Below are 26523 nucleotides of genomic sequence, written 5' to 3' on the forward strand. Positions count from 1 at the left end.
TCGCTGTCCAGTCTGTTGTTCGATATCGTCTAATTGGGGGAACACAAAAGGTTCAAGCATGTCCAGGTAAACTAGGCCTGTAATGGTTTTTTCTACAAAAAAGAAAGGTCCAATAACTTTGTCATGAAATAAATAACGCGCACCACACATTGAGTTTGGGAGAATCACGCACATACTCGTGGATTTCGTTTGGCTGTTGCGACCCCCATACACGGCAATTGTGACGATTTACACATCCATTTATGTGAAACGTAGCTTCATCACTAAACAACACTCTCTGTAGAAAATTTGGATTATCATCAATTTCATTTAACATAAAACTTGTAAATTCAGTTCGTTTAGGGCGATCGGTAGGTTTTATTTGCTGTTTTATCTGAATTTTATACGCATGAAGTCTTAGTCGTTTGTGCAGTACATTTTGTATTGTTGTTTTTGGAATGTTTAGTTGAAGACTTCGTCGAGCAATGGATTTTTTTGGGCTCCTAACACAAGATTGCCGGATACGCTCAACATTCTCTTCTGATGTTCTTGGTCGGCCTGGTCTAGATTTTTTGCCGACAGTCCCTGTTTCCCTAAACTGGTTAAACCATTCGAACGATAGCTTTGTTATTAGGTGCTGTTTGACCCGGATATGTTCTCCGAAAGAGCCGCTGTACACTGACAATTGACTTTGACTCCGCGTACCAAATCACGCACTGTGCTTTTTGTTGCACGGTCAACATCGTACTGAGCGGCGGCGCGTCTGTGGCCGGCTGACCTTGACGATTGCGCAGCTTGTCTGCGCATCACAAAGACAGGGAAACACAAACAGACGAACTAAAAACAAAACTTGCGTTCACCAGTTATCGTCCAGTGAAAGAATTACTCATTTAACATGAAAGGTTTTGATGTTATAATTTTATTAAATCTAGGCATTATTTTTCGATGACACTGTACAATTCACAAACAACACAGATATCAACAGTTATGACAAAATATGCATCACACTTACGACTCATGCAAACACACAAACTCAATGACCCTGAGTACTTACTACAGACAACACAGTACACAATGCAGTTCATTCTCCATTCTCATGATGGCTCTCATTTGTGGAGACCACCAATACAATCTAATGAGATTATTCTTAAAAGGCACAGAAACGTAACGTCATAGAAACTCTACGCATCTCGGATATCCCTGTACTCAAGTACTTCGGCAAACCTTATTGCCATGGATATCCCTGTACTCAGGTACTTCGTCAAACCTTTTTGCCATGGATATCCCTGTACTCATGAACTTCAAACCTTGTTGCCATGAATATCCCTGTACTCAGGTACTTCAGCAAACCTTGTTGCCATCTAGGATTGTGATACCACATTTCAAATCGTACGTCTTTGCAGAAGTGCTTAACTGATGAAGCAAACTGAAGCCGAAGCAGAGGATTGAAAAATATTCCTTTACACTACTGGCGAAATGTGACCAATTCCCCACAGACCTGTTTTCATTACCAAATCCTAATCCTAACTTTATTAGATAAAAAATGTAGAAAATAAAAATAAATCAAACAAAAAATTAATACTGTGGGTTAAGGAGTTCGTGCAAGATTTCACTGTATTAAAACCACTCGAGCGAAATGTTCACAAAGTTAAAACTTGGCATTTATTAATAATATAACTAATAATAGCTCGAATATTCTGGGACACAATCGTTACTTTTTACAATCAGCATTTCAGTATCAGTACAGTAAAATCTAAATGAACGTTTAATCTTATATTAACTAGGAATGAATATATTGACTAATCTTGCCCAATATGTGTTTAGGGTGTAAATTTGCATCCTACACTTTGAATTCATTATTCATTCAATTTTTTGAATACATGTAGATGTTTTATTTATTTGGAGAGATTGTGCTTTTCATAACCTACAAATCAAGAGTAAAAAGCTTTTGAACTTGTGTTTGGTGTATTGAAGCAGGGGTTTTCTGAAATAAATTTCCCTTCAAGCATTAGGCAGTATTGCTGGTGAAAGCTTGGAACCATCTACTTCTGCTTTCCATTACTTCATTGTTACAAGTCATTTCTGACAAGGGGCTGTGTGTACATCTCGGATTTAAGTAATTCACATTTAGTCATCAATATAATTATTAGGTTAGTGACGACAGCACCAATATTTGTTATATTGTCCATACACACATTTCCTCGAATACAACATTCATGGAAGTAAAATGGTTCATGCCCCGAAGTGTTAAAAAATTATTTATTATGCAACTCTATTGGCATTTTTTCTGCACGTTTTCTTGTCAAACGTGTCAATGGCCGAGCGGTATAACATGTAGGACTTTGGACCTGAGTTAGAGATGGCACAGGTTCAAATTTGATTTGTGTTTTTATCAGTACCGTCGATCTTGTACTGTACCGACTCTCCCCCTTCTTCTGTTTGATAAGATCCTCGCACAGGCCAGAGGCTCATGGGGACAGGCAGAATAAGACTTAAAATTGGGTTGATCTCTCTTTTCTCCTCTGCATTTCAATGACTTCAGATTTCTCAATCAAAACATATAATTTGGTGTTGCAACAATCCTCTAAAGATGACAGTAACGGAAAGGGGTAGCAGATGACTTAGTGGTTTCATCAGCAGTGCCGCCAATTGCAGGAAGGGAATACCTCATACAATTGTCTACTTATATAACAGTTAGGAACATTTTGTCTGTAACCTGGATATTTCAAACCTTATAACTACAACATCTTTCACATTGTGTTTTCCTTACATGTGGTAACATGTGACAAATAAATTTTCAATAATTCGGAAAAACACTTTCAGTTTGCTTAAGAAAACATACGGCTATGTTTGTGATATATGTTGTAATGAATCTGTCTGTCCAGATTATCGCTATGAACGTGTAGTACCTGAGATGGAGGTGGAAGTCCTCCTGGTCTCCGCCAAACAGTCCTGAGATCCTCGGTAGTAGTCTCTGCGCATTGTACTAGGAGGACTAAACACTGTACCCAACACAACCAAAACAACAACTAAACACAACGGAAACTACAGTACAATACTCAACATCAGTTAGTGCAGTGTTACAATAATAGTCTTCAATAAATAAATGCAACAAACAAAAATTAACACATTAAACCCAAAGAAACAATGCAAAATATTAAATAAAAATTAATGTTGGAAAAGTTAAAAGTGTCTAGAGCTTCTTTGCTGAACATGCTCGTGAGTAATGATTTTTGAAAATTGCCAGAAAAAATGTGTAGAGATCAGGTTTAAAATCAATCATAAAATTAAAATCATAACATTTAAATTTATTTACAAGGATGGGTCAGTTCTATTTTGCGTGGGTGTGTGCCATCCCACTTTTATACCAAAACTTTTGAAATGGGATGTGTAATTCGTAATAAAATATAAATATGAATAATTACTCTAGCAAATCCAAATAGATTTAAAATCAAAATATATTTTATCTTGTTCCTTTATACATAACAGAACAGTACAAGCAACGTTTATAGAGCATGACATATCTGAATGTCTTTTAAAACAGCTGGAAATCTTTACAAAACTTGCCTTATTATTAATTTAAATTAACATAAGTAAAAACTGGTAGTGGATATACTGGCATAATTTCTTCTTCAAAAAAATGTAGAAAAATTAGTTGGTATAAATTCACCAGCACACAATCAGTTTTACATCTAAATGTTTCACAAAAATGTATTTCTACAAAACTTCTTTTGTCCTGAACCTAAAAACCAATGCATTTTTCCTATTTTTCAGCCACCCGCAAAGAATTAAAATATTAATGATCTATTAATGATCTACGTATATGTAATTTCTTGTGAATAATATCTGCCCTGATAGATGTCAAAACATCCAAAACAATTAATGTTTCTTACGTAAATACTGTACAATGAATATGTTAACAACATTCTTGCATGTAATGAAATATTTACTCAGCATCTTGCAATTTTCCTTAAAATATTAAAAACATTAAAATATTAGTATTTGTGCCTCAAAATTATATTCAGAACTCCTTCTGTTAGTCTTATACATGATTTTGACAAATATTCAAACACATCCAAGATTGCATCCAATAACCAATTAAGATTGCATGCAATTAGAGTTACAAATTCACCCACTTTAGTGACTGACCCATACCTGACAAGGTGATATTATTGCAAACTTGAAAAGGAACACAAATTTAGAAAACAACTTTAAAACAAACATAGTTAATGTTTAAAGTAGCGTTTTGTTAACAATACATACTGATTATAAAGCTGGAGGATGTAATCATTTATTCTATAACATGGACTAAACAAAATTATTTTAGACTTCAAATAAAAGGTTTTGTCAATTAAAAAACTAAAAATATGTAACTTAATGTACATTACTAAACAAATGCCAGAAAATAGAGAATAGTTAAAAATTCTAGAAGATACAAGAAGATTGTGTTTGTATGTGGTGCTTGGTTTTCATTTCTGTATTTTAACCCTTCCACAACCAGGCACTGAATTTACATACACTGATATAAAATCGATATCAGTGAGTAAAAAAGGAATAAATGAGGAAGAAAGAAAATATGTTCAGTTTAGCATAACTTTAAAGGGGTATTAAAATCTTGCTATATTTGCGAATAAAAATTCAACATCTGCTTCAACGCACACCAACAATTTAAAAATTACAACAAAAAGTTAATAAAATAAGTGTTAGTTGTGAAGGGGTCAAAATGTAGAAAGAGAGTAGGCAATATGTACAAGATTGTGTATTGAGGTGTTGTACTGACCTGATAGATTGGATGAAGAACCTTTCTTGCCTCGACTGGGCGTAAGCATACCGTCGTGTGCGTCTGCACCGCTGTCGATGTGTATAGTCTTTGGACGGGGCCGCGCAGGCTGAGTCTTGCCCCTCAACTTCGGTTGGGGTGTTGGGTTGCCGCTGGACCCACCCTTGAGCGAGTTTAACAAGTCCTTGTCTATCAGCTTACCCTGTCAAGAGCAGACATTTGACATGGGTTTCGAAAGACAAAACATTAACTACGAACACAATTTTAATTCTTTCACTAACTAAAGGTTACCAGTAAACCCCTGATTTTATGAACTAGAAACCCCTGTAAAAGATCAAAGGTGTAACAGAATGGAAAACATTGTCCATTTTTAAACTCATTTATAGCATTCAAAAGCAAAATTGTATACCTTCAATTAAAAATGACTGGATAATCTTATAGTGGTGTATTTGATGTTTATGGGTAAAATTCATTAAACAAAATTTAAGATAGTTTAACACTGTACTGTTTGAAATAGCTTATACTCACTAATCAAGGATGGAAACTCTAAAGGCAAAAGACTACTGCAAAAATATTGATTTCACTTATATGGCAAATTTACTTGTATGAACATTACTATGATCATGAAAATTTCTCAAATTAAAATGTTAACACCATGAAAACTACTTTAGTTTTTTGTTCTCTTAGGACAAGAAGCTTAGAAATTGCACTTAGTCCTATAAGAACCTTAGCGCTGCTTCTGGAGCGACAGGATATTCTGGATGGGTAAGGTTAGGGGTAAGAGCTGTTTTCTGTCGAGATCCACGAGGAAGAGTTTTAGGGCATGTCCTCTCGGAAGAAGGGAAGACCAGCTCTGAACCAGCCTCTCAAGTCAAAGCAGGCAGGGGTGGTACACCCTTATGTCTATCAATCAATCAATCAATTCATTTATTGCCAAAAACATAACATGCATAGGCATTCGTCAAGAAAATTATAATATTCCAACTTAAAGTATACACTACTGACAGATCAAACACAACAAGACCAAATCAATATAACAGGAGTGATCTACAATTTATTATCCTCAACGTACTCCCGGACACTGTAATATTTTCTCGAAATAAAAAATTTTTTCAGACGATTTTGAAATTCCCTATCGTCCACAACAATTTTCAAGCAGGATGGCAAAGAGTTAAAAAGGCGGATGCAGGAGTAAAGACTGTTTTTTTAAAAAAAGATGTTTTATGGCAGGGTAGGATTAGGTTGTTTCTTTTTCTTAAGGAGTAATTATGGGCTGGATTAACGTTGACTGAAAAAAGGTGGGGATACTTTTTGTAAAAAGAAAGACACTGAAGGATATAAATGGATGGGAACGTAAGGATATTATTACTGCGAAAGAAACCTCTACAAGACTGGGAACGACTCAACTTGAAAATAATCCTTATAGCTCTTTTCTGGAGACGAAAAACATATTGAGTTTTTTTACTCTCATATCCCGATATAGAGACTCCATAGCAAAGGTAAGGATAAAAAACAGCCATAGTAAGTAAGCAAAAGAATTTCCTCACTAGCAAAACAGGATAGTCTATACATCAAAAATATGCAGCTGCTTAGTTTTTTTCGTGACTTTATCAATGTGACTAAAAAAGTTTAACTGATCATCCAAAACCATTCCAAGATAATTAACATTCAAAGAAGGACAAATTTCTGACTCTCCAATCATAATGATTTGAGATTCAATCAACGTTTTAGCAGACTTTCTAATTCCAAAATCAAGAAAATTGGTTTTAGATGTATTTACAAACAGAGAGTTTTCACCCAACCACTGCAGCAAATTACTGGCCTGAACAAAGGTTTGGATTTCAAGCTCGGCTCGATTGCAACCAGAGATGACCAAGGAGGTATCATCAGCAAACAAAAACAACTTTGAACCTTTCACACTTCGATGGATGTCATTTATGAATAGTAAAAATAATAAAGGACCAAGTACGGAGCCTTGGGGAACTCCAGTGCGTACTTCACGCTCCTCAGAAAATTGTTTTCTCAAGCACCCTGTATCATCAATAAAAGGAATTTCAACAATCTGTCTACGGTTCAGGAGATAAGAAGCAACCCAATCAAAAGCTTTCCCTCTAATACCCAAGTTTTCAAGTTTTTTGAGCAGCAACCTGTGATCCACAACGTCGAAAGCCTTCGTAAGATCTAAAAATAGGCCAAACACGTGATTCCTATTATCCAATGAGTTTGATACCTCAGTTAGAAGACTAAAAATTGCATTGACTGTAGACAACCCCTCACGAAAGCCAAATTGATGGTCATGTAAAATTCCATTGACAGACAGGTAATTGGAAAGTCTGGTTAGCACAAGCCTTTCAAGAACTTTTGAAAATGTAGAAAGGATCGAAATGGGGCGGTAATTGCTAAGTTCATTTGGACTTCCTTTTTTCTTAAATATAGGTTTTACAATTGAGAGCTTCAAGTGTGATGGGAACTTCCCAGATTCAAATGACGAGTTCGCAATCTGTGCAAGAGGATCAGCCAATATATCTATACAGCTCAACAAAATCCTGGATGAAACTCCATCAGATCCTGATGAATTGCTTGTTTTCAAGGACTTTACGACTGAGATGATTTCATTCTTATCAGTTGGAGCAAAAAATATAGAGGAAACTCATACTCGATGAAGTCAATAATTTTGGAGGAACAAATGAAGAACTACCTTCAGAGTCTCTCAAACTCTGGCTTATTTCTGCAAAATGGATGTTGAATTTCTCTGAAATCATCCTAGGATTGTTCATCAGATCGCCATTCTTGTCATTAAGCGTATTATATGTGAAGGCCTTAGCTTTCTTATCAGGAATGAGATCCTTAACCACATTTCTAGGCTAGCAAGAACCTTTGACACTTAGGGAACGAATCCGACCAACTCCAACAGTCATCTCCCGTAGTAGACTAGACCTATTGAATTACCTTTGCACCCCAGAATCTCAACATTTGCGGTTAGTGATGTGCTGCTCCTGGACATCCATAAGGTTGCCCAGATTTAAGTGACACGTCGGTTTTGGCTGTGCCCAGTGTGGATTCAACTGGAAGGTATAAACCAGCCAGAAGTGAGCCCTTCTGGATGATCTACTTAATTTTCACAAAACTATTGCTCTATTGCTTGTGTAGTTTTGATAGCGTTTCTTAGAACACAAAACTGAAAAAAGTGAAAAGTTTAGTGTTGTTTAGACAATATTGAGTCAAACCTCCATGTTTAACATTCATTACCTCTCTTTCCGCTTCTTCTATGGCTTTTTTGAGCTTATATTGATCTAAGATGGCAGCTCGCCTAGCCTTCTCTTCTTCTTTCTTTCTTGCTTTTTCTTCTTCTTTTAATTTTTCCGCCTCTTTTCGCCTGGCTGCTTCGTTTTCTTTCCTTGCCTTCATCTCCTCCTGTGCTTGTCTTCGTGCAAGCGACAACATGAGAATTCTTTCCTTTTTCCTTTCCATTTCATCCAGGGTTGACTGAAATCAAACAAATATTCTTCATTACAATTTATAGCCGTAAATTAGTAGAGATCGGAGCATATATCTACTCCATAAGAACTAAAATAAGTTAAAAGGAATCAGAACCAAACACCCCAATAATAATAGACAAATAAAATAAATTACTAGGATATAATTACTATGAACCTTTAATCTGCCAAACAGAAAACTTTGTAATACCCGCCTACTAAATACATTTTTTAAATCCCCCCACCCCCCCCCCCCCCCACCCCCCCCCCCCCCCACCCCCCCCCCCCCCCACCCCCCCCCCCCCCCACCCCCCCCCCCCCCCACCCCCCCCCCCCCAACAATGTTACATAGGCTATGGGATTCCTGTTCTTCATATCCATTCCATTTTGTTTGCTACCAGTATAATCATATTTGTAATGAATTGTAGAACTGATTTGAAACATTCCATTATTGGATCAAATAATTCAGGCAGAATATCGATAAGCGGATCCGGTTTTTAGTATCGCTTATTAACAATAATCAATACTTTATATTAAATACATATAACAGAACTATTAATTGATATTAACCGTATATAAAATAACTAAAACTTAAAAATCCACGATGTTTTCAAATTGAAGTGATAGAAACTGGATTTAGAACAATACATAATGTCATAAATAATAATAAATCCTATAAACATTAATCAAAACGAAATTAAATTAAGAACGGGTGATCAAGGAAAATTGACCATTTAAATAATTAACAATAACTTAAAAAACAAAACAGAACAAAGATCTTGAAAACCAAAGAAAGGACACGAACAAATCATAGTGGTATTTTGTATAGTTTTCTAAGTTTAACTATCTTATTTGAATTTAAAAGAAGTTATATTACTCAATTTCTATTGTAGATTATGAATATATGTGTATAAGTTGATGCAGATGATTTTAATTAATGTTTCTAATTAATTGCTATGGTTGATTATATTCGATGGGTATATATAATATTAAATATTTTTTGATAGTGTTGGATTATATATAAAATTTCGGGTCCGCTTATCGTTACTTCTATAACCCTACTAATGAAATACTGTAGTAAAAAAAAAAACATTGTTGACATGTAGGTCTGAAAGATGAAAATTTTTGCGGCATGTTAAATGATTCATTATTCCATTTTGAACCGTAATAAGGAAAATATAGGCTATAATATTAAGGTAATTCTGAGGTAATTATCTATTAGTTTCAACCTAAATTTCCTTTCTTATTTTAGTATGATTGGGCAACTCCTTAAAAAAAAGGAAAATGAACAATGAAGTTTTATGTGTAAAACCACATGTTGAGTTTTGGTTTGAGTGATCAGATCGGCTGCTTTATAAAGTGGCATGCATATGTATTTTTATGTATGCTTATCCACAGATTATGTTAACGAATTACGTTATTTATAAAAAACTAATACTTTTAATATGGTATCCTGTAAAATGTAAGAAAACAAAACAATTTAACAATATTAGTTACTTTTTGGCTGTTTTATTAAAGGATATACTATGATTCTTCTGTTGTTGGTGGCCTCTTTATTATACTGCACCCAGTGATGTTTTGTCGCTGACTTTAGGCTACATTTTTTAGATTGTGGTATAAAAAGTTTCAGGTTATTGTTTAAATCAGGCTATGTTGAAAAACGGATAATTAGTGTTTGTATGATATACAAAACTAAAAACTGCTTGTTAATATTTATTGTGTAGGGGCAACCCAATTACCAAAGTTTGCTCTAAATATTGTATTTTTAGCATGATTTTGCTGAACCACAATTTACATGATCTAAGAAATTAAATATACTTTATTAAAGAAATATACAAGACTTAAATATACAAACAAGGAAACTTACTCATTAATGTATACATATGTATTCCGATATTAACACAATTATTAAACTCATGTACTACAAAGTTGAACTATAAAATAAATTTTAATGTGAATGTGCAATATTGAAATAAATAAGAAAAACTTAAGCCTAGTACAGTGTAGCAACATACAAGTGTTGGTTCATGCAGTAGCTGGATGTTTGAAGCAACATGTGCTTGTTTCTTCACGTCACGTACTAATGTAGAAGTATAAAGAAGAGTTATCGCAATATTTTTGGTACCAATCGAAATAGGAGATTCCAGTATATAACTTATTTGTCAATAAATTTTATCATCTTAGTTTACATAAAAATGAATGCAGTAGGCCTACAATTAATACTAATTACAAGTTACTGTTCATGAATAGTCAATTATTAGTGTTTAGGTTGTATTGACTAGTGCTTGCCGTGATTTCTTATTAATAGTAAATTTATTTCTGTACTGAATTAAATAAAAATAGTATACTCATTTTTTGTAAGAAAATGCTCTAATGCTATAGATGGATATCTTATAAAGCTAAAAAAACATTTACTAACATATAGTAATCTATCATGTACTATAACTGTTTTGTTTGATAACCGTTTTTTACTCTTTTTAATATTGTTTCTTTTATTAGTACTTTAAAGTAAAGAGGAATGAGGCCAAACAATATATGCATACTCCAGATGGGTTATATAAAGGATTCAAAAATAATTTTTAATCCATCAATTGGAAAGCCCAGCATAATCTCATGATATATTCTTAAATTGAACTGAATGTTCAATACACGAAGTATTATATCCTCGGTAGAAGATCTGGCAGCATTATAACACCCAATAATAATAATAATAATAATTTTATTGCTTTAGAACATGTACAATGTTATAGCAATTGTCAAAGAAGAAAATAAGCTAAAATTTTGGATTCATACATTACATCTAGGTTACTTTCGTACATACAATTTATTCCATCCATCCTACTGCTCATTTATTCGAATTTCCCACTCTAGCACCAGCATCAGTCAGCCAATTATGTGGTCACCCAAACATGTGCCATGAACTCGTCTGTATTGTAAAAAAGCTTCTGAGAGCAATGCGCTTTTCAGACGAGTTTTAAATGCCTTAGGCATTGCGGCACTTTTTATGAAATTTGGCAGTTTGTTGACAAACTGAGCTCCTGCCTGAGAAGGCAAGCGCTCATGTACTACCGTCCTGTGTCTCCCAGTTCGTAGTTGTCCCTGCCTCTAGTCTCATATGGAGTGTATATCACTACCTCTGATGAGATTGCATTTTGACTTGAAAAAACATAGACGTCTTTAGAATGTAGAGGCAGGGTAATGTCAACAGTTTCAGTTTTCTGAATGCTGGTCTGCACGACTCTCTCTATTGTAGTTTTGCAATTGTTCGAAACGACTTTTTTTTGGAGTTTAAACACTCTAGAGAAATGTGTATTTGCACAGCCTCCCCACAAGACCACTCCGTATGACAGGTGGGGGTATATCAATCCATAGTACGCCGTCCATCAGTACCTGATTTGGGCAGTATTTGGATAGCTGGCTGCCTCAAAACATAAATTCCTGAGGACAATTTTGAACAAACGTTGTCTACATGACTATCCCATGTCAACCCTCGATCAAGGTGTATTCCAAGGAATTTAGTCGAGTAGACTTCTTCGATCTCAGTCTCCTCCAACATCACTATAGGACTTTGATCAGAGACGGATCGGCCGCAAACGAAATTGAACAAACACCGATTTTGACGGGTTTGTTTTAAGATTGAGCTCATTGAAATGTTTGAATTAAGTTGTTGAGCTCAGTGAATGTTGTCATTTCAAGTTGTGTGTTTGATTTTTCTTTGAAACAGAGAGTCGTGTCATCGTTTGCTAAAACTTCCTGAGCTAAAGCTTCGTTTGCTAAAACACGTTTACTAACATTTTATATCTATCATGTTCTATTTAACTGTTTTGTTTGATAACAGATTTTTACTTTTTTTATATATTGTTTCATTTTTTTTTAAGAGTTTGAGAAGGATTCTATGACGTCATGATATATTTTGTCAAGATTCTGGTTCATATCTTTTGTTATATAGTGTCCACTGTCCAGGTTTAGTGATATACATATATATAATATATATATAATACACAATTGTTAGAGGGAGCTGACGCACAGGGTAGATTCGGAAGTATAAAATATCGTACAGAAACAGGGGCTCAGGAATTTTCCCTTGGAAACATTATTTTTGTAAAAACTATAATATGTAACATATTTCTGAAAATCAAATATATCTTCCTATCCAATCTAACACCATTAACATTTAGACTACTTATGTTTATTTCTCATAAGGATTAAAATTTTATAGTCTTAGGTTTAAAATTTTTCAAGAATGTGAGACTTAAACGAATAGTTTTTTCATAATGTATATGTAATAAAAATTTGTATTACAATATTTCAATCACTGTATTTGTAATGTAACTGAATCGGATAAAGTATACTATATATATATATATATATATATATATATATATATATGTGTATTTAAAATATATACTATATGTTTAAAATATATTATTGAAAATTAATTGTTTACATACTTAAAACATTTATGTAATTTTCACACAAATTTTACTAAGGTTTTTTTTTAGTCTATGGCTAATTTGGTAACAATGCTTTGTTTTTTGTTATTTTAATACCAATAACAGTAAGTTATTAATCATTAAGTTTAAAATAAGAAATTTTCTAAACATTACTTTCACTATGCAGATTTATTAAAATTAAAGACTCATTCACGATCAGTTTAAAATGTGTTAACTAATTTTTATTAATACAGTACAATTAGGTCTAAAACCCATGTATCAATAATTAATTTCGGTATTTAAGTTTTTTTGGACCTTAATCGTAATAATTACTTCTAGAGCCCACATTACTTTTAGAGGACACAATTTTACACTGCAGAAAACCCAGCATAATTTTTCGGTTTCATCCCTTTTTTCACTGTATATTATTTTAAAATGACAAATTGTCGAAAATCATTTAATTTAATTTCCAAATAAATTTTAACAAAATAAATAGTTATTTTGGTATCAATTTACAATAACGTGACCATGGAAAGGTATGTTCATTTTTTTTTCCTGAAAACTACAATTTTCCCTGAAAACAGTAGTGAAGAAAAAATTCGTCGGCAACGAAAATCAAAAGTAGTTACGATTTTTTGAAATCCTCTGAAAACTCTGTTTTGACAGTACCTCTGGCTGAAATGATGCTGACTAGTACGTTAATCCTGTCAACGATGCCTGCCCGCTGCGCAGTGCTGCGCACTGCTTGCTCTTTTAGAAAAAAAAATTAACTCGAGCTTGCAAAAGTCGAATCCCCAGATCACGTGATGCCCCCGCTCCCTTAACCCTCCAAGTGTTGTTCGAAAAAATTTTTGTTGGTTATTTTCCATCCTGAACGCAATAATGCCCGAAAGGCATCAATATAATACAATAATATACTTTCCCCCCAGTTTATATGCACCTGTGATAATAATACTTGGCTATAAATGCCCAACCCCAGAAAAAAGTCCATTTTCCATGGTCACGCTATTGTAAATAAATACCGTTATTTTTTGCTACTGTCTTGAAATAGGCACATTCACATAAGAAACATATTTTTAGGCCTATAATCTTCTCCTTTTTTTACTTTTTAAAAGCATCAAGGTCTTAATCGCATTACACTAAAACTGTTAATTATTATGAATGACCTTTAGTATTAAATTAACATTAACAAGATAAAAGACCAATTAGTCAACCAATAAAAAAGCAAAATATTAATTATTTTTTTTTTTTAGGAAATGTAATATATGTTAAAATTTAAAGATGACATGTAGGCTTTTACTCATGAAAGTCAGCATATTCACAGTTTCTTATGTTACTTTGCCTTGTCACAGTCAGCAACAATGCAAAACTGGATTTTGCATTTGTCACAAAAATTCTTTTGTGTTTTTAACACTTTGATGCTTAGACTGAAATGCTGTTACATACCACCATTCGCTGTTGGCGAGTGATTGTCATGCGTACTGAAATGTCTTGATGACAAATGTTTAATTTTCTCTTTTCCAGCTGTAAAACCTCCTCCCCTAGTATTACAACCGATGATAGTATTATAGTGCATGTCTAAAGAACCTTGCTCTGAGCCTGAAGCAATAGTGTTGGTCCAGTCAAGCACAAACCATAGTTTTAATTATAGAATTCCATTATTAAGACAATTACAGTAGTACTAAATTTGTATATATAAACCAGGTTTCATAATTTATGTGCAAAAGTTTGATTTTGTTTTTTTATTTTGTGGTTTTAGTACTTTCATGTGTGGGTATAGCGTTTTACGTTTTGATAAAAGTAAATGAATTTTAATACAAAGCTGCTATCTTACATTTCTATTTTATTAATTAAATAACTTTATTTTATAAGGTCACTTCTCAAATGTTATAACAAGTAAAAAATAAAAAAAATATTGTGTTAAAACAAGATAAAATTCTAAATTTGTTTATGACTTATTACAAATGCAAATAGCATTCTTTGATTCATTATAACAAAACACTTAATTTAAATTTTTAGAAAATGTTTAAAAAAACTTTGTGCAAGGTTCTGAAATGGCCTGACATTAAAGAAGAATGGTGAGAGTTTCTAGGGGTTTAAAGTGCGGATATACAGAACAGATGTGGATTCAAGGATCACTAGTGAAAGAGGAGAGGAGGCAGGGAGGTGTGACGAGTACCCAATTCTTGTTGTACAGACAGGTACTTTACATTCACTAGAAGTGTTAATGTATCCACTTGCTTGACAGTACAGGAGCTAATCAGGGATCTTCGCGAGTACAAGTCGAGGCGAGAAGGTCACAGGCTTAAGTTAGTACTGCATCTGCTCAGCAGTGCCCTCAAGGGTACGAGGTTTTGTGCAGTGTTTCGTGCCTCAATTAGGCTACAGCATGAGTTATAAAACAATTTGTTGTTGTGTACGAGACAGTGATAACCTAAGTGGTACGATTTTGTTTTAGTATTAGTATAACACCCTAAATAAACCAGTGTACAATTTCAACAGTATTTACCACCCAAAAAATCATAAAAAATACAAATTCTGGAATGTCTTAATTTGGCGTGTCTCTTGGGTTCTAATTGTTTCGTGCGTAATTAGGTTTAAGCAGTTTTATTTTATATAGAAAAAAATATAAAAAAAAGAAGAGATTCTCACTAGATACTTAGTTCTTAAATCAGATTTTACATTCCAAATTCATTAAATTAAGAACATAATTGTTTTAATGATAGAGGGATGCAAGTTTGTATAATTTTGCTAAACACTTTTAAGTGGGTATAAATCATAGCATTTTTACTAATGCTTTAAAACGGTTTTTACCAAATTTGTGGTTTTGGGTAATAGCATACAAATAAAAAATGAGAAAGTAGGTATTGAATTTTTAAACTTTATTCACATGCTACTTCTGGCCTATTTCGTTTGGTTATTACCAATATCTATTACACACATGTATACATAAGATAAGTTAGGCGAAACATTTTTATGAAACCCGCTGATTTGATTTCGGTTTGACGCCTCTACTCCCAAAATAAATGCTTTAAAAGTCCATAATTACATTATTTACATACTCGCAAAATAGGTTAATATGAAGGGGAGGGAGGAATCAAAACTGCAACTCCATGTTGAGCCATGGGTTGAATCAATGGGTGCCACTTGTAATTCAACCTTGACATAATGATCATGTCATTATGGACAACACTCTCAATCAGTATCTGGCCTACAACAAAATTTAGCATTAGCATCATGATGCTCATCAATAATACTCTTCCACAGCTAGCAAACCTTTGGCCCTCACTTGTAATTTGAAACCCTAGCTGGGATCAGCATCACGATGATGAAGGTGAATTCTAAAATTCAAGAAACAAACCACCGGTCTCCACTATTCCATCTTATGTATCATCGAGATGATGTAGAATTCTCAATACATGACTGTGTGTTGGAAATCCTCTCATTGCCATTTTTGTCGAAGCGCTGTGGGCGGAGTGCGGTGTTTGACGCAGCATTCCTTGCGCTAGCCGTCGAACCTACCAGCGCGAGGTTGCCATCGTGCAGCGCCTTTCGTGCATCGGCGACTCGTAAAACCGCTGGAGCGGAGCCGAAGCGGTGCGGGCTCCGGAGATTGTGGGCTTGTAGGACGGAGGAGGAATCGGAATGGGAACACCGGAATGGAATGGTCTGGTGGGAGAATGGAGGCTGGTGGGAGAAGCCGGTTCGGTTCTGGTACAGGTATGTCAGTCGCGGCCTCGCGGTTCTTGCGTGTTTGTTGGAAGTTGTGTCTGTGTCCGAGTGTCAGTGTCAACAGGTCGGCCGGTACATTTATCCATACAGCCTGGTTTGTGTCACACTTACCTTCTAGTGATCGATAACAGTAGAATTTGCACCCGATGAGATTTTGGAACAATGAGACGAATCTCTGTACATATGAACTAATATCAATTAAATAGGCTAGAGATAATTTTCTTCTTCCAAAATACGTTTTTCAAACAGAATAGTATTGAAAACAACCACGTAGTATAACAACATTGAGTTTTAGAACAAATGTTGTAGCTCAAACCATTAAATGTCTTATAGGCTATATTTGGTCAGAGAGTTGTGTAAGATGTCCAAATTTGGATACGGCTTTATAAATTATGGGCTCTTTTATGGGTTTGTGTATTTAGTGATTCGGCGTTCGTAATGAATTGTTTGTTTATAAGTGGATTCTTAGGGTTTTTGAATAATTCATAATGCTAACGAAAAAATAAAAGCAGTTGAATGCGTTTAGATTCTTTAAAATGAGATAATGGAAGACGCGTAAATGTTGGGAGTGTAACTGTTAGACATGGAACAAAGATCGAGATGACCGATAATGATGTTGTGCGGTAGCCTAGAACAAAATTGTGATTTTAGTCCTAAGCTTTCAGTTTAGAATCTAAAACTAATTCATATTTGCCACTCTAAGATTGCGTATCTATCGACTCAATAATCGATTATTGAAACCGCGTTATTATTTGTGTCAGTTTTATAACATCTGTGTCAAGTGCCTTGCACAACACTTTCAGTTATGGAGGCACCGACAACTTTACTAGGAGGCCTCCTTGGTTTCTGTGTATTTGGAATTCCTCTGGGACATCCAGATTCACTCGCCAGATGATAGTCAAAAGCTTTACTTGGAGGCCTCCTTGGTTAATGTGTATTTGGGATTCCTCTGGGAGATCCCGATTCACTTGCCAGACGATAGTCAACAGTCGTACTAGGAGACCTCCTTAGTTTCTGTGCATTTTGGATTCCTCTGGGACACATCTCGATTCACTCGCCAGACGATAGTCAACAGCCGTACTAGGAGACCTCCTTAGTTTCTGTGCATTTGGGATTCCTCTGAGACACATCTCGATTCACTCGTCAGACGATAGTCAACAGCCTTACTAGGAGACCTCCTTAGTTTCTGTGTATTTGGGATTCCTCTGGGACATCTCGATTCACTCGCCAGACGATAGTCAACAGCCTTACTAGGAGACCTCCTTAGTTTTCTGTGTATTTGGGATTCCTCTGGGACATCTCGATTCACTCGCCAGACGATAGTCAACAGCCTTACTAGGAGACCTCCTTAGTTTCTGTGTATTTGGGATTCCTCTGGGACATCCCGATTCACTCGCCAGACTATACCCAGCACGGAGAGAGGGAGACAGACACACAGGCACTTGACTGCCCAATCACACACGCCCAGTCACGACATACTCTCTCCCATCTCTTTCACAAGCCTTTTACTCGAGCCCGAGGCTTGCACTCAATTAGGCCTCCAAACAGCCTGTTCCGCTCGCTTGCTCGCCATTACTTGCTTTACACGCAGAGTCGTTTTATCCAATTAGCAATTTTATGACAAAGAAATATTTAGTTGCAGAAAGAGGAGAAACCGTCAAAAGGAACTCTTGCAACTTTTTCCTAACTAGTGTATCTTGTGACCTATGGACGCTTTTATGGGAACAAATTAGAGTTAATGGCGTCTACATCACTGTTGAAATCGATTACGGGTACGTAATTTATTATTGGGCAATTGATCGATCATCGCTTTACGAATAAATTCTGTAGTGTAACCTCCACAATCTCTTGAATATTTCATTTTAGATTGAACAATTAAAATATTAAGAAAGAAAGTTAAGCTGCATGTGACAGACTTGACTCCTGGGATCTAGTCCGTATGAAAAAATAGCAAATATCGGCGAAGAAGACGTTCAAGAAGAATCGTTTTTAGGGTCTCTTCAGACGGACTTGAACTCCAGATCCTAGGAGTCAAGTGTGTCACAGTGCTAGATTTCTGACACTGCATTGAGTGGAAAGGTGGCATAGGGTTAAACCAACATTCGCATTAAATAAACCTTCCCTCCATATATACGTTGTGTGTAGAAAACAAAGTGTGTAGTTGTAAATTAAAATTTAGATGGCACTACCTGAGATGATAAATTATCATTGGAGGTCTTTTTAGTTCTGTTAGGACAGGATAACGTGAATTGCATTTGTCTTATAAGGACCTTTGCACTGCTTCCGGACTGACAGGATATTCTGGATCGGTAAGGTTTGAGGTAGGGGCCGCCTCCTGTTAAGATCCACGAGGAAGGATTTTGAGCACGATCTCTGTCATGTCCCCTTAGAAGGAGGAAACCCAGCTCTATAACAGCCTCTCCAGTCAGAGTGGTGTCTATCTAAGCTAGCAACAATCCTTAACACTTAAGGAGCCCCACCAACTCCAATAACAGACTAGACCTATCGATCTACCCTTGTACCCCAATACCAACCTAAATAGCATTGTCCAGATTTTAAGTGACACGTCTGTTTTTGCTGTACACAGTGTAGGTACAAGTGGAAGGTATAAATACGCTAGAAGTGAACCCTCCTTGGGACCTTGGAGGTCTTATTATAGGATACGTTGTTGTGGTAACGTTGGTTTGTACAAGCGTCGTCCCAGACAACTTCTGGAATGTCCCGATTGATGATTGAGGGGGGGCGATTTTATTAATAGTACTCGGACGATAAAGCGTTTGAAATTAAGAAGTTAACTTTATAATCACAAATGTTGGTTGGGTGGTTAAATTTTGCTAAACGCAACAACTGATCCGTGGAAAAATGTGTTTAAATCAGGTGGATTTCACGATATATTTTGTATTGTTGTACTCTGAAACTACACGACGATAGGGTAATCATTTGTGTTGTGTAAGTTGTGGAAATGAAATGAGCGATCTTTGTTGTGTGCAAAGCAGGAATGAATGAGTTTTTCCATCAAGATTTTACACTGTACACAGAAACAGAAAAGATACACGTAATAATAATTATTAAACTAATGAATAAATAAAAGGCACTAAATAGTTTTCTTGTAATAAATTATTATCTTATCTCCCTCAGTGAAAGGTTGCTGTAAGGAAATGGGTGTACACAGGCAATGTGGCCTGTGCGTAGACCCGAGTTGCTCAAGATAAAAACAATAATTGCACCAATTATTCGAAAAGGATGAGTTTCAACTATTGTTTGATTTAATCGATCAAAGCCACAAACCCCAAACTATACGCAGCCAATGCCAATCTATATATATATATATATATATATATATATATAATATATATATATATATATGTCTGGAGTCAATGTGACAGTGTGTCCGGGGTGGGGGGAGGAGAGGTAGGTTTATTAAAAACTGTTATTTATGTGTTAAAAAAAACTTGAAGGCGCAGACAAATATTAGTATTATTTAAATTTGAAGAAATATTTCGATATACAATTCTGGAGACGGAATGAATGTATTTGTGCAAGACTAATCATGTTACAGGACATTATTATGAAATGAGGTAGTGGCCTAACAAGATTCGCACACGCCGGGCGCCGATGAGAGCAGCTACCCGACCGTTCACCCGCGGGCAGGCTGGGGCTGCCGGTCGACGACTCTGCAGCGCCGCGATACATAATTAACAAGAGGAAACACCGGCCGGATTGACATGCTATCGGGATACCGCGTCTCATCCGTGTTACGTAGCGCCACTACACAACCACGTTATCAGTCGTCAGTAGTTATTAGTGGTCTGTACATAGAACTAACCCGGAGTGTCTTGTACCCGTACTAGAAACCTACATGTGTAATACATTACTTTTTCTGGAAAATGTGGAGACGATTATGGTCTAAAACTACTGTCAATAAAACCATACAAAGACTGTACTTCTTCTCCTTTTTTTTTTTTTGAAAAATTGTGGGACTGCCCCTGGCAAAGTGTGGTAATATAATAATAATAATAAAAGGTAATTAATAATATTAGGATCTTGTTTCAGAAAGGCTAAATTTGTTGCTAGGGTACGATTATTTTCAAAAATGTACAACAAAAATATAATTCTTACACCAAATGTTTCCAAAATATACTAAAATTTAGATCATTATATGCACTAAAAAATAACACTTTATTTTTGGAAAGTGGTGGGTTATACTAAATTTGTAACTATGGATACGATAATTTTTTAAATTAATAAAAGAAAGTTTAGTTTTTGCACTAATTATTATTTAGTTATACCAAAATTTAACATACGAGTAATATAGCCCAAAACAAAGCTACAACAAGCTATAAACTAACATAAACCATACCCATGATATATCACTAATTTAAAAAATGGCTAGATGAAGACGATCTTCCCGGAAAGATTGATGACCATCACCGTGACATCACTGTTGCCTAACAAAAAACAAATTTCACCATTGAAATCAACAATTATTTCTGTTTGAATTGGTATATACATATTGGTGGTAGTGTTGATTTATGTACTACGTCAAAACACGTATGTATGTCAGATCGACATTATAACATCGATTGCAAGTCCTAGGGGTAAAGTAATCGCATAAAATGGCAGTGAAAATTTAATTCCATTTAATTATTATTATTTCTTTTAGTGTTACTTACCTTATGATGATTGATCAGACACGATAACTTGTCTATAATGAGGCTATCTACCCAATGATAATGAGGTCTCTAAGGGGACAATCACTGTAATTATCTAATAACCAGTCTGGAAATAAACCTTTTTGGTTTCAGACCAAATGCTAGATTTTTACTTTAAAAGAGTACAGGTGAAACAAGTTAAGAAGACAGTCACGATCATTTATATAATTGTTTCTGAAATAGTGAGTTGATATTGTAGATCACAAGATTTTCAAAAATTTTTCGAGATTCCTACAGTGTGTGGAGTCATCATACAATGGGCTAGAATTAAGATGCACGATAGCAGGTACGACCACTGAACCAGATGAGCAGATTTAGTCCGGTCCCCGTGTCAGTGATGATATATCATCGTTCCTACAGGCGACATGCAGGCAGTGACCGAGATGTAATATCAGATCATCTATCATCCTCTCTGCACCAGTAGTCACTGCCAGTTATCTGATCTGTGTATCCCCGGAGCTACAAGGCTCTGGCCGGGGGCCCTTGTAATCTTGCCGGCATTCAGACCGTGATGGGAGCGGGAAATAATCGAATAACGGCCAAATGGAGAAAGTATTAATAAGCCAAATAATGGCCGCCTAATTGGATTTTTACATACGATCCCGTCAACACACTCTGGAAATTTAATTCGAAACTTTGAAATTGATTCGAGCCTGTCTACGCAATTATAAAAATTTTGTTGTTCCAAAAACGTCGTTTTCTCGTATTCACGGCGTACTTCAATATACAAGTATACAAAATAGCAAACTTAAACACCTATGTGTATTGTGTATTGTTTGCTTTAGAGGTATTGTACACTGAAGATGGCTTAATGCCGAAACACGTGTATGACAAATGAAAGTTTACTAAACAGGGTTTTAGTTGCTTGTATTGATTGTACGCTAATATAGAGCAGCCCTGTAGAGTGGAGTCAATAACGTGATAAAATATAAGATTTTGTCTATAACTTTACATATCGTAATAGGCACTCGGTGTTTTCGACAAATATAGGCCACATTTTGGAAAGTAATTAAAAGGGTTGAAATAATGAAACAATTTTCCCATACCTACAGCATTGTACGACGACTATTAGTGCAGTCATTGAAGCGAAAAATACGGCCTTACCTCCGAATTTTTTTTACTGTTAACCGATTTGCATGAAATTTTGAAATTAGGGCTCATCTTACCCTTAACTTCAAAAGTGAAAATGATCTGAACTCCGCCTATTATTTTTTAAGGGGTGTAAAACAAACCCCTTAATGGAAAAATCGACATTGAGCCCATTTTATCGCTAGAAAACATGTTTAATAGTAAGCTGGTGAAATTTTAAAGAAAGTGTTTTCTAACACAATTACCTCATATTAAAATCATTTTCAACCCCTTGAACATCTTACAACCCTTGTAAACAACCCCTAAATTGAAAAAATCACAAAAAAATACTTTGGTATGATATAAGAAGATGTAAGTATAGAGTTAGTAATATTTTATATTTTCTATAATAATTATCAAATTTTTAACCCCCTTTCAACCCTTGAAAACTACCCCTTGATAAAAGAATTGTTAAAATTTTTTTTTTTTGATAAAATGAAAAGGATTTAAATATTAATCCACACTCTCGAAAATGATTATCATATTCTTAAGCTTTTACTACCCTTAAAACTACCCCCTAAATTAAAAACAGTAAATATATATGATTACATATTATTTAAAAATAATTTAATTTAGAGTAAAAAAATTGCCATTTATTGGATAAAATATTTACAAATTATACAAAATTCACTCAAATGTGTTATATATACATATAAGAAAGTTGGTATGTATTTCATGCCTACGTTTCCAAAATATATGAGCCATAATTATGTATATATATATATATATATATATATATATATATATTATATATACACATTACAATAGTTTTGGGTCTCTATTATACTGCGTACTTTTCACATTGCTCCAAATATTCAGTCGGAAATTTTCAGTTACTAAGTAGAAAAAAATATGATTATTTTTTTGACCATAACTCCAATTTTCATGCTATCCACAATTTATAAAAAAACCATTGTAAAAGGTAATTAAGAGAGCTACAACATCCTATTGCAATATATAGTAAAAAACCTTTTTCTATTCAAACGGTGAAGGGTTAAAGGGCTTAAGAGAGGCTGTGATTGCGCTGCCGCCACGCGCTCTTTAAACAATCATATTTCCGTCAATTTTTGTTTTACAGAAAAATCAAAAAAATCCAAATTGTTTGTCAGAAATATACCTACATGTTTCATACCTACACTTTTATTCGTATATGTCGTCATTTTTGAGATATTATTAAAAAAAAGGTGGTTTTTAAAAATTTGAAATTTTTTTAATCGTGGACTTTTTTGAAAAATATGTGTCCTGAAGCAGCCAAACTGATACAATCTATTAAACTCTTCATAATAAAGTTGATTCTAGGCGGAATAACGATTAATTTTTAATTTTGATGGAAATGGCACTTATGAAAACCCATTGATTTAAAAGAAAAAAACATTAGATGCTCCTCTTATTTGCAATACAGCTCACTTATTTTTACGTGCAAAAGACTTTTAATAGTGCTCATTTTAAAGCTTATTTCAAGCACTAATAAAACTCTTTTTTTATTAGAATGCCTAAAATGCATCTGCTCGCCGCTAGATGGCATTGACCACATCGATTAAATTTCAGACAAAATAAAAAGCTGCTTTGGTTTTTAATATCTAGCTTAATATTGCACTTAGAATACTTTATAAAGAACAAAATTGTTTCATTCTTTTACCTGCTACAATTGTGTTCTTTATAAAGTTTTCGATAAAACGTAATATTTTTGGAGATATTTGCAAAAAAAAACCGATGAAAAACGTGAAACAATTGCGAATTTTCAATTGCCAATAACTTGAAAAGTAGTGGATTTTTCGAAAAACGTTATAGATGATTTTTTGCTTAAAATTAGGCCTTCTATCGATATCCGAGGTTATTTTGAAAAAAATAAAATTCACTTCCCGAGAAGGGGTGGCAACCACTCCCAGGGTGGTGGTTGCGGAGTTTTAAATCATTTTCACTTTTGAAGTCAAGGGTAATATGAACCTAATTCCAAAATTTTATGCAATTCGGTTCACAGTAAAAAAATTCGGACCAACAACGCTTCAATCAATGACTGCACTATATCTGTCAACGGCCACATAATGACATATTGTTTTCTTGCATTCTACCAGCGTATTCTTAATGGAATCAAATGCTTAATTTATGAACAAACACTCCAATAATTAAGAAATTTTATTTTTGTAAGATCTTTCGTGTAAAGTTTCTTAATTATTGAAGTGTTTGTTCCTAAATTAAGCATAGTTCCTTTAGTTTGTTGTTCTGCTACATATTGAGTGAATCGTGAAATAAGAACAGATAAGAAACGGCGGGAATTTTGATGTAGGAACAAAATCCCTACAGAAAATAATAGATTTAAAAGACTCAAATATTGCATTGTGTAATTAATACTTTGTATAAAATAAAACGAACAACATACATGAAAACGGCGGCGTTGCCTAGTAAAACGTAAATGAATTCATAGATCACATATTTACTGTATAAAACCGAGTATTTCCAGATATTTGTGATTGTATTATGAATTTTGATTTTCGTAGTGTTATGTATTTGATGTAATCGACGCTTTAAAGCCAGTCTAGGTTACGTAATTTGTCATCAGCGCCGTAAAACTGTTGAGGAGGCAAGCTTAGCAACAAGTCATCTTTCGAGATGTATGTGTAAGTGAAATTATAGCGCGGTAACTTGTTCAGTTTTGAGTGACGACGCTTCAAAGTAATGCCGCTAACAAACGTTAAACAAAGCTAGGCTCACGACACGACTGCAGGGAAACATTTGTTTATTTCAAGCCGTCACAGATTTCCAGGCTGTTGTACCACATTTTTAACACCCCGTGTTGTCGCATCAGAGTTATAGATGATAAAGTTTGTACCTTAAGTACAAATACATTTTTACAAATATCAAGGAGTTATTTTATTATGTATTAGACATTTTAATATCTTTATTTGTTCAGATATATATAATCAATTGATTAATTTTAAATATTTTTTTTAAATTTTACAATTCAAGGTTTACTAATCGATATTTACGTTATAGCCGATTGCATCGGAGAGTTAAAAGAGTACAAGAGCAAATCTTTGTTTAAAGTTTGTTTTTGACGAAGGAGCTTTGAAAGGATAACAGGATTTCGGGCGTTTTACATTGTTATACATTACAGAAGGTATAACACAACGTTTCGAGGATTGGAATCTATCCTCTTCTTCAGGTGGGGGATATTAATACATACAAAAACATTGTGTCTATCCCACCTGACGACGTGGATAGATTCCAATCCTCGAAACGTTGTGTTATTCCTTTTGTAACGTATAACGAAGGTAAATACGAAATCCTGATATCCTTATAAGAGGAATGTTTAATATACGCGCCATACTTGTTTGTCTCATTTTAAAGGCAAGAATTTAAACGCATACTAGTTCTTCGAAATGACTATAATGTTTTTATAATTGACAGTTTAAATACAAAATCCATGTTAGATTTTCTCTTGAATTACCACGACAATTTTTGGGAAAACTAAAATATAATTGTACGAGTATTTGAACATAGTGTACAAATTCTTAATATGAGATTTACCATTATTCCTATAGCCGTATGACAATTAATTTTTGTAACTTGAATTGCATAAGATACGTCATACATCTGTATTGAGGTTGATCTTCATTAGAAACAAAAGACATCTACAGTTGACTTCTAACGTAACGACACAGAACAATAAACAGTGTGAGGCGTTAACGATCGAACTGGTACTCGCACCGTACCGATTAAAGTGTCATTTAATCTGTTCGGTGACATGGTGAAGTGCTGAACGCTCGCTGACACTATGGTGCTGCGCCTAGCCACGCTCCTGAGGCCGAACAGGCTGGATCCCAAGTCCCACCAGGACATCTCTTCCTCCACCACAGATTGGGCCCAAGTAAGTCGTCTCTTACTGTTGAAACTAATTCTAAAACTTTAATTACGCTCAACGAACCAGTTATATCCTGATATTTTGATTGGTAAGTAACTCTTCAAATGAGCGAAAGTAATTATGTTTTTCAAAAGCGTTTATCCTAATACCCCAAACGGATTAAGATATCAATTTACAACCTTCACCATACTTGTTTAATTACTTTTTTGGGTGTTTTGGGGATAAAAAATGTCGCCAATCTCTTTCATAGAAGGGTATGGGGGAATAACTTTATATTTTCAAATTGCAACCCCTATCATACATACCATTTTAAAGGTCTATACAATAGAAGCACAATGGAATGAACAAAATATCTACGATGATCCTAGCAAAAGTTAGGGTCAATGGTTTTTTTTGTCTTAACATTTTGAGGTTTTTGTCT

General features: G+C 34.7%; 2 protein-coding genes across 3 annotated transcripts in view; one reads left to right on the forward strand and one right to left on the reverse strand.

Annotated features, from left to right (window-relative positions):
- LOC124365478 (patronin-like) overlaps window positions 1-14144 on the reverse strand; it is a 28156-nt gene extending 14012 nt beyond the window's left edge. Inside the window, exons 1-4 of the mRNA XM_046821460.1 lie at window positions 14115-14144; window positions 8009-8245; window positions 4760-4961; window positions 2889-2981 (exon numbers count right to left, since the gene is read on the reverse strand). Of these exons, the coding sequence (XP_046677416.1) occupies window positions 2889-2981; window positions 4760-4961; window positions 8009-8245; window positions 14115-14144 (562 nt within the window). The remainder of the gene's footprint in view (window positions 1-2888; window positions 2982-4759; window positions 4962-8008; window positions 8246-14114) is intronic.
- A 402-nt stretch (window positions 14145-14546) lies between these two features.
- On the forward strand, window positions 14547-26112 carry LOC124364567. Of its 2 annotated transcripts, none has more exons than XM_046820124.1 (2): window positions 14547-16494; window positions 25783-26112. In XM_046820124.1, the coding sequence occupies exons 1-2, from the start codon at window positions 15994-15996 to the stop codon at window positions 25795-25797; spliced, it is 516 nt and encodes a 171-aa protein (XP_046676080.1). In that variant the 5' UTR covers window positions 14547-15993; the 3' UTR covers window positions 25798-26112. The 2 variants fall into 2 exon arrangements, with proteins under 2 accessions (XP_046676080.1, XP_046676079.1); XM_046820123.1 differs by having other exon boundaries at window positions 25822-26112.
- Window positions 26113-26523: the final 411 nt, after the last annotated feature.

Source organism: Homalodisca vitripennis, chromosome 6, assembly GCF_021130785.1.
Source record: "Homalodisca vitripennis isolate AUS2020 chromosome 6, UT_GWSS_2.1, whole genome shotgun sequence".
NCBI classification, from domain to species: Eukaryota; Metazoa; Arthropoda; class Insecta; order Hemiptera; family Cicadellidae; genus Homalodisca; species Homalodisca vitripennis.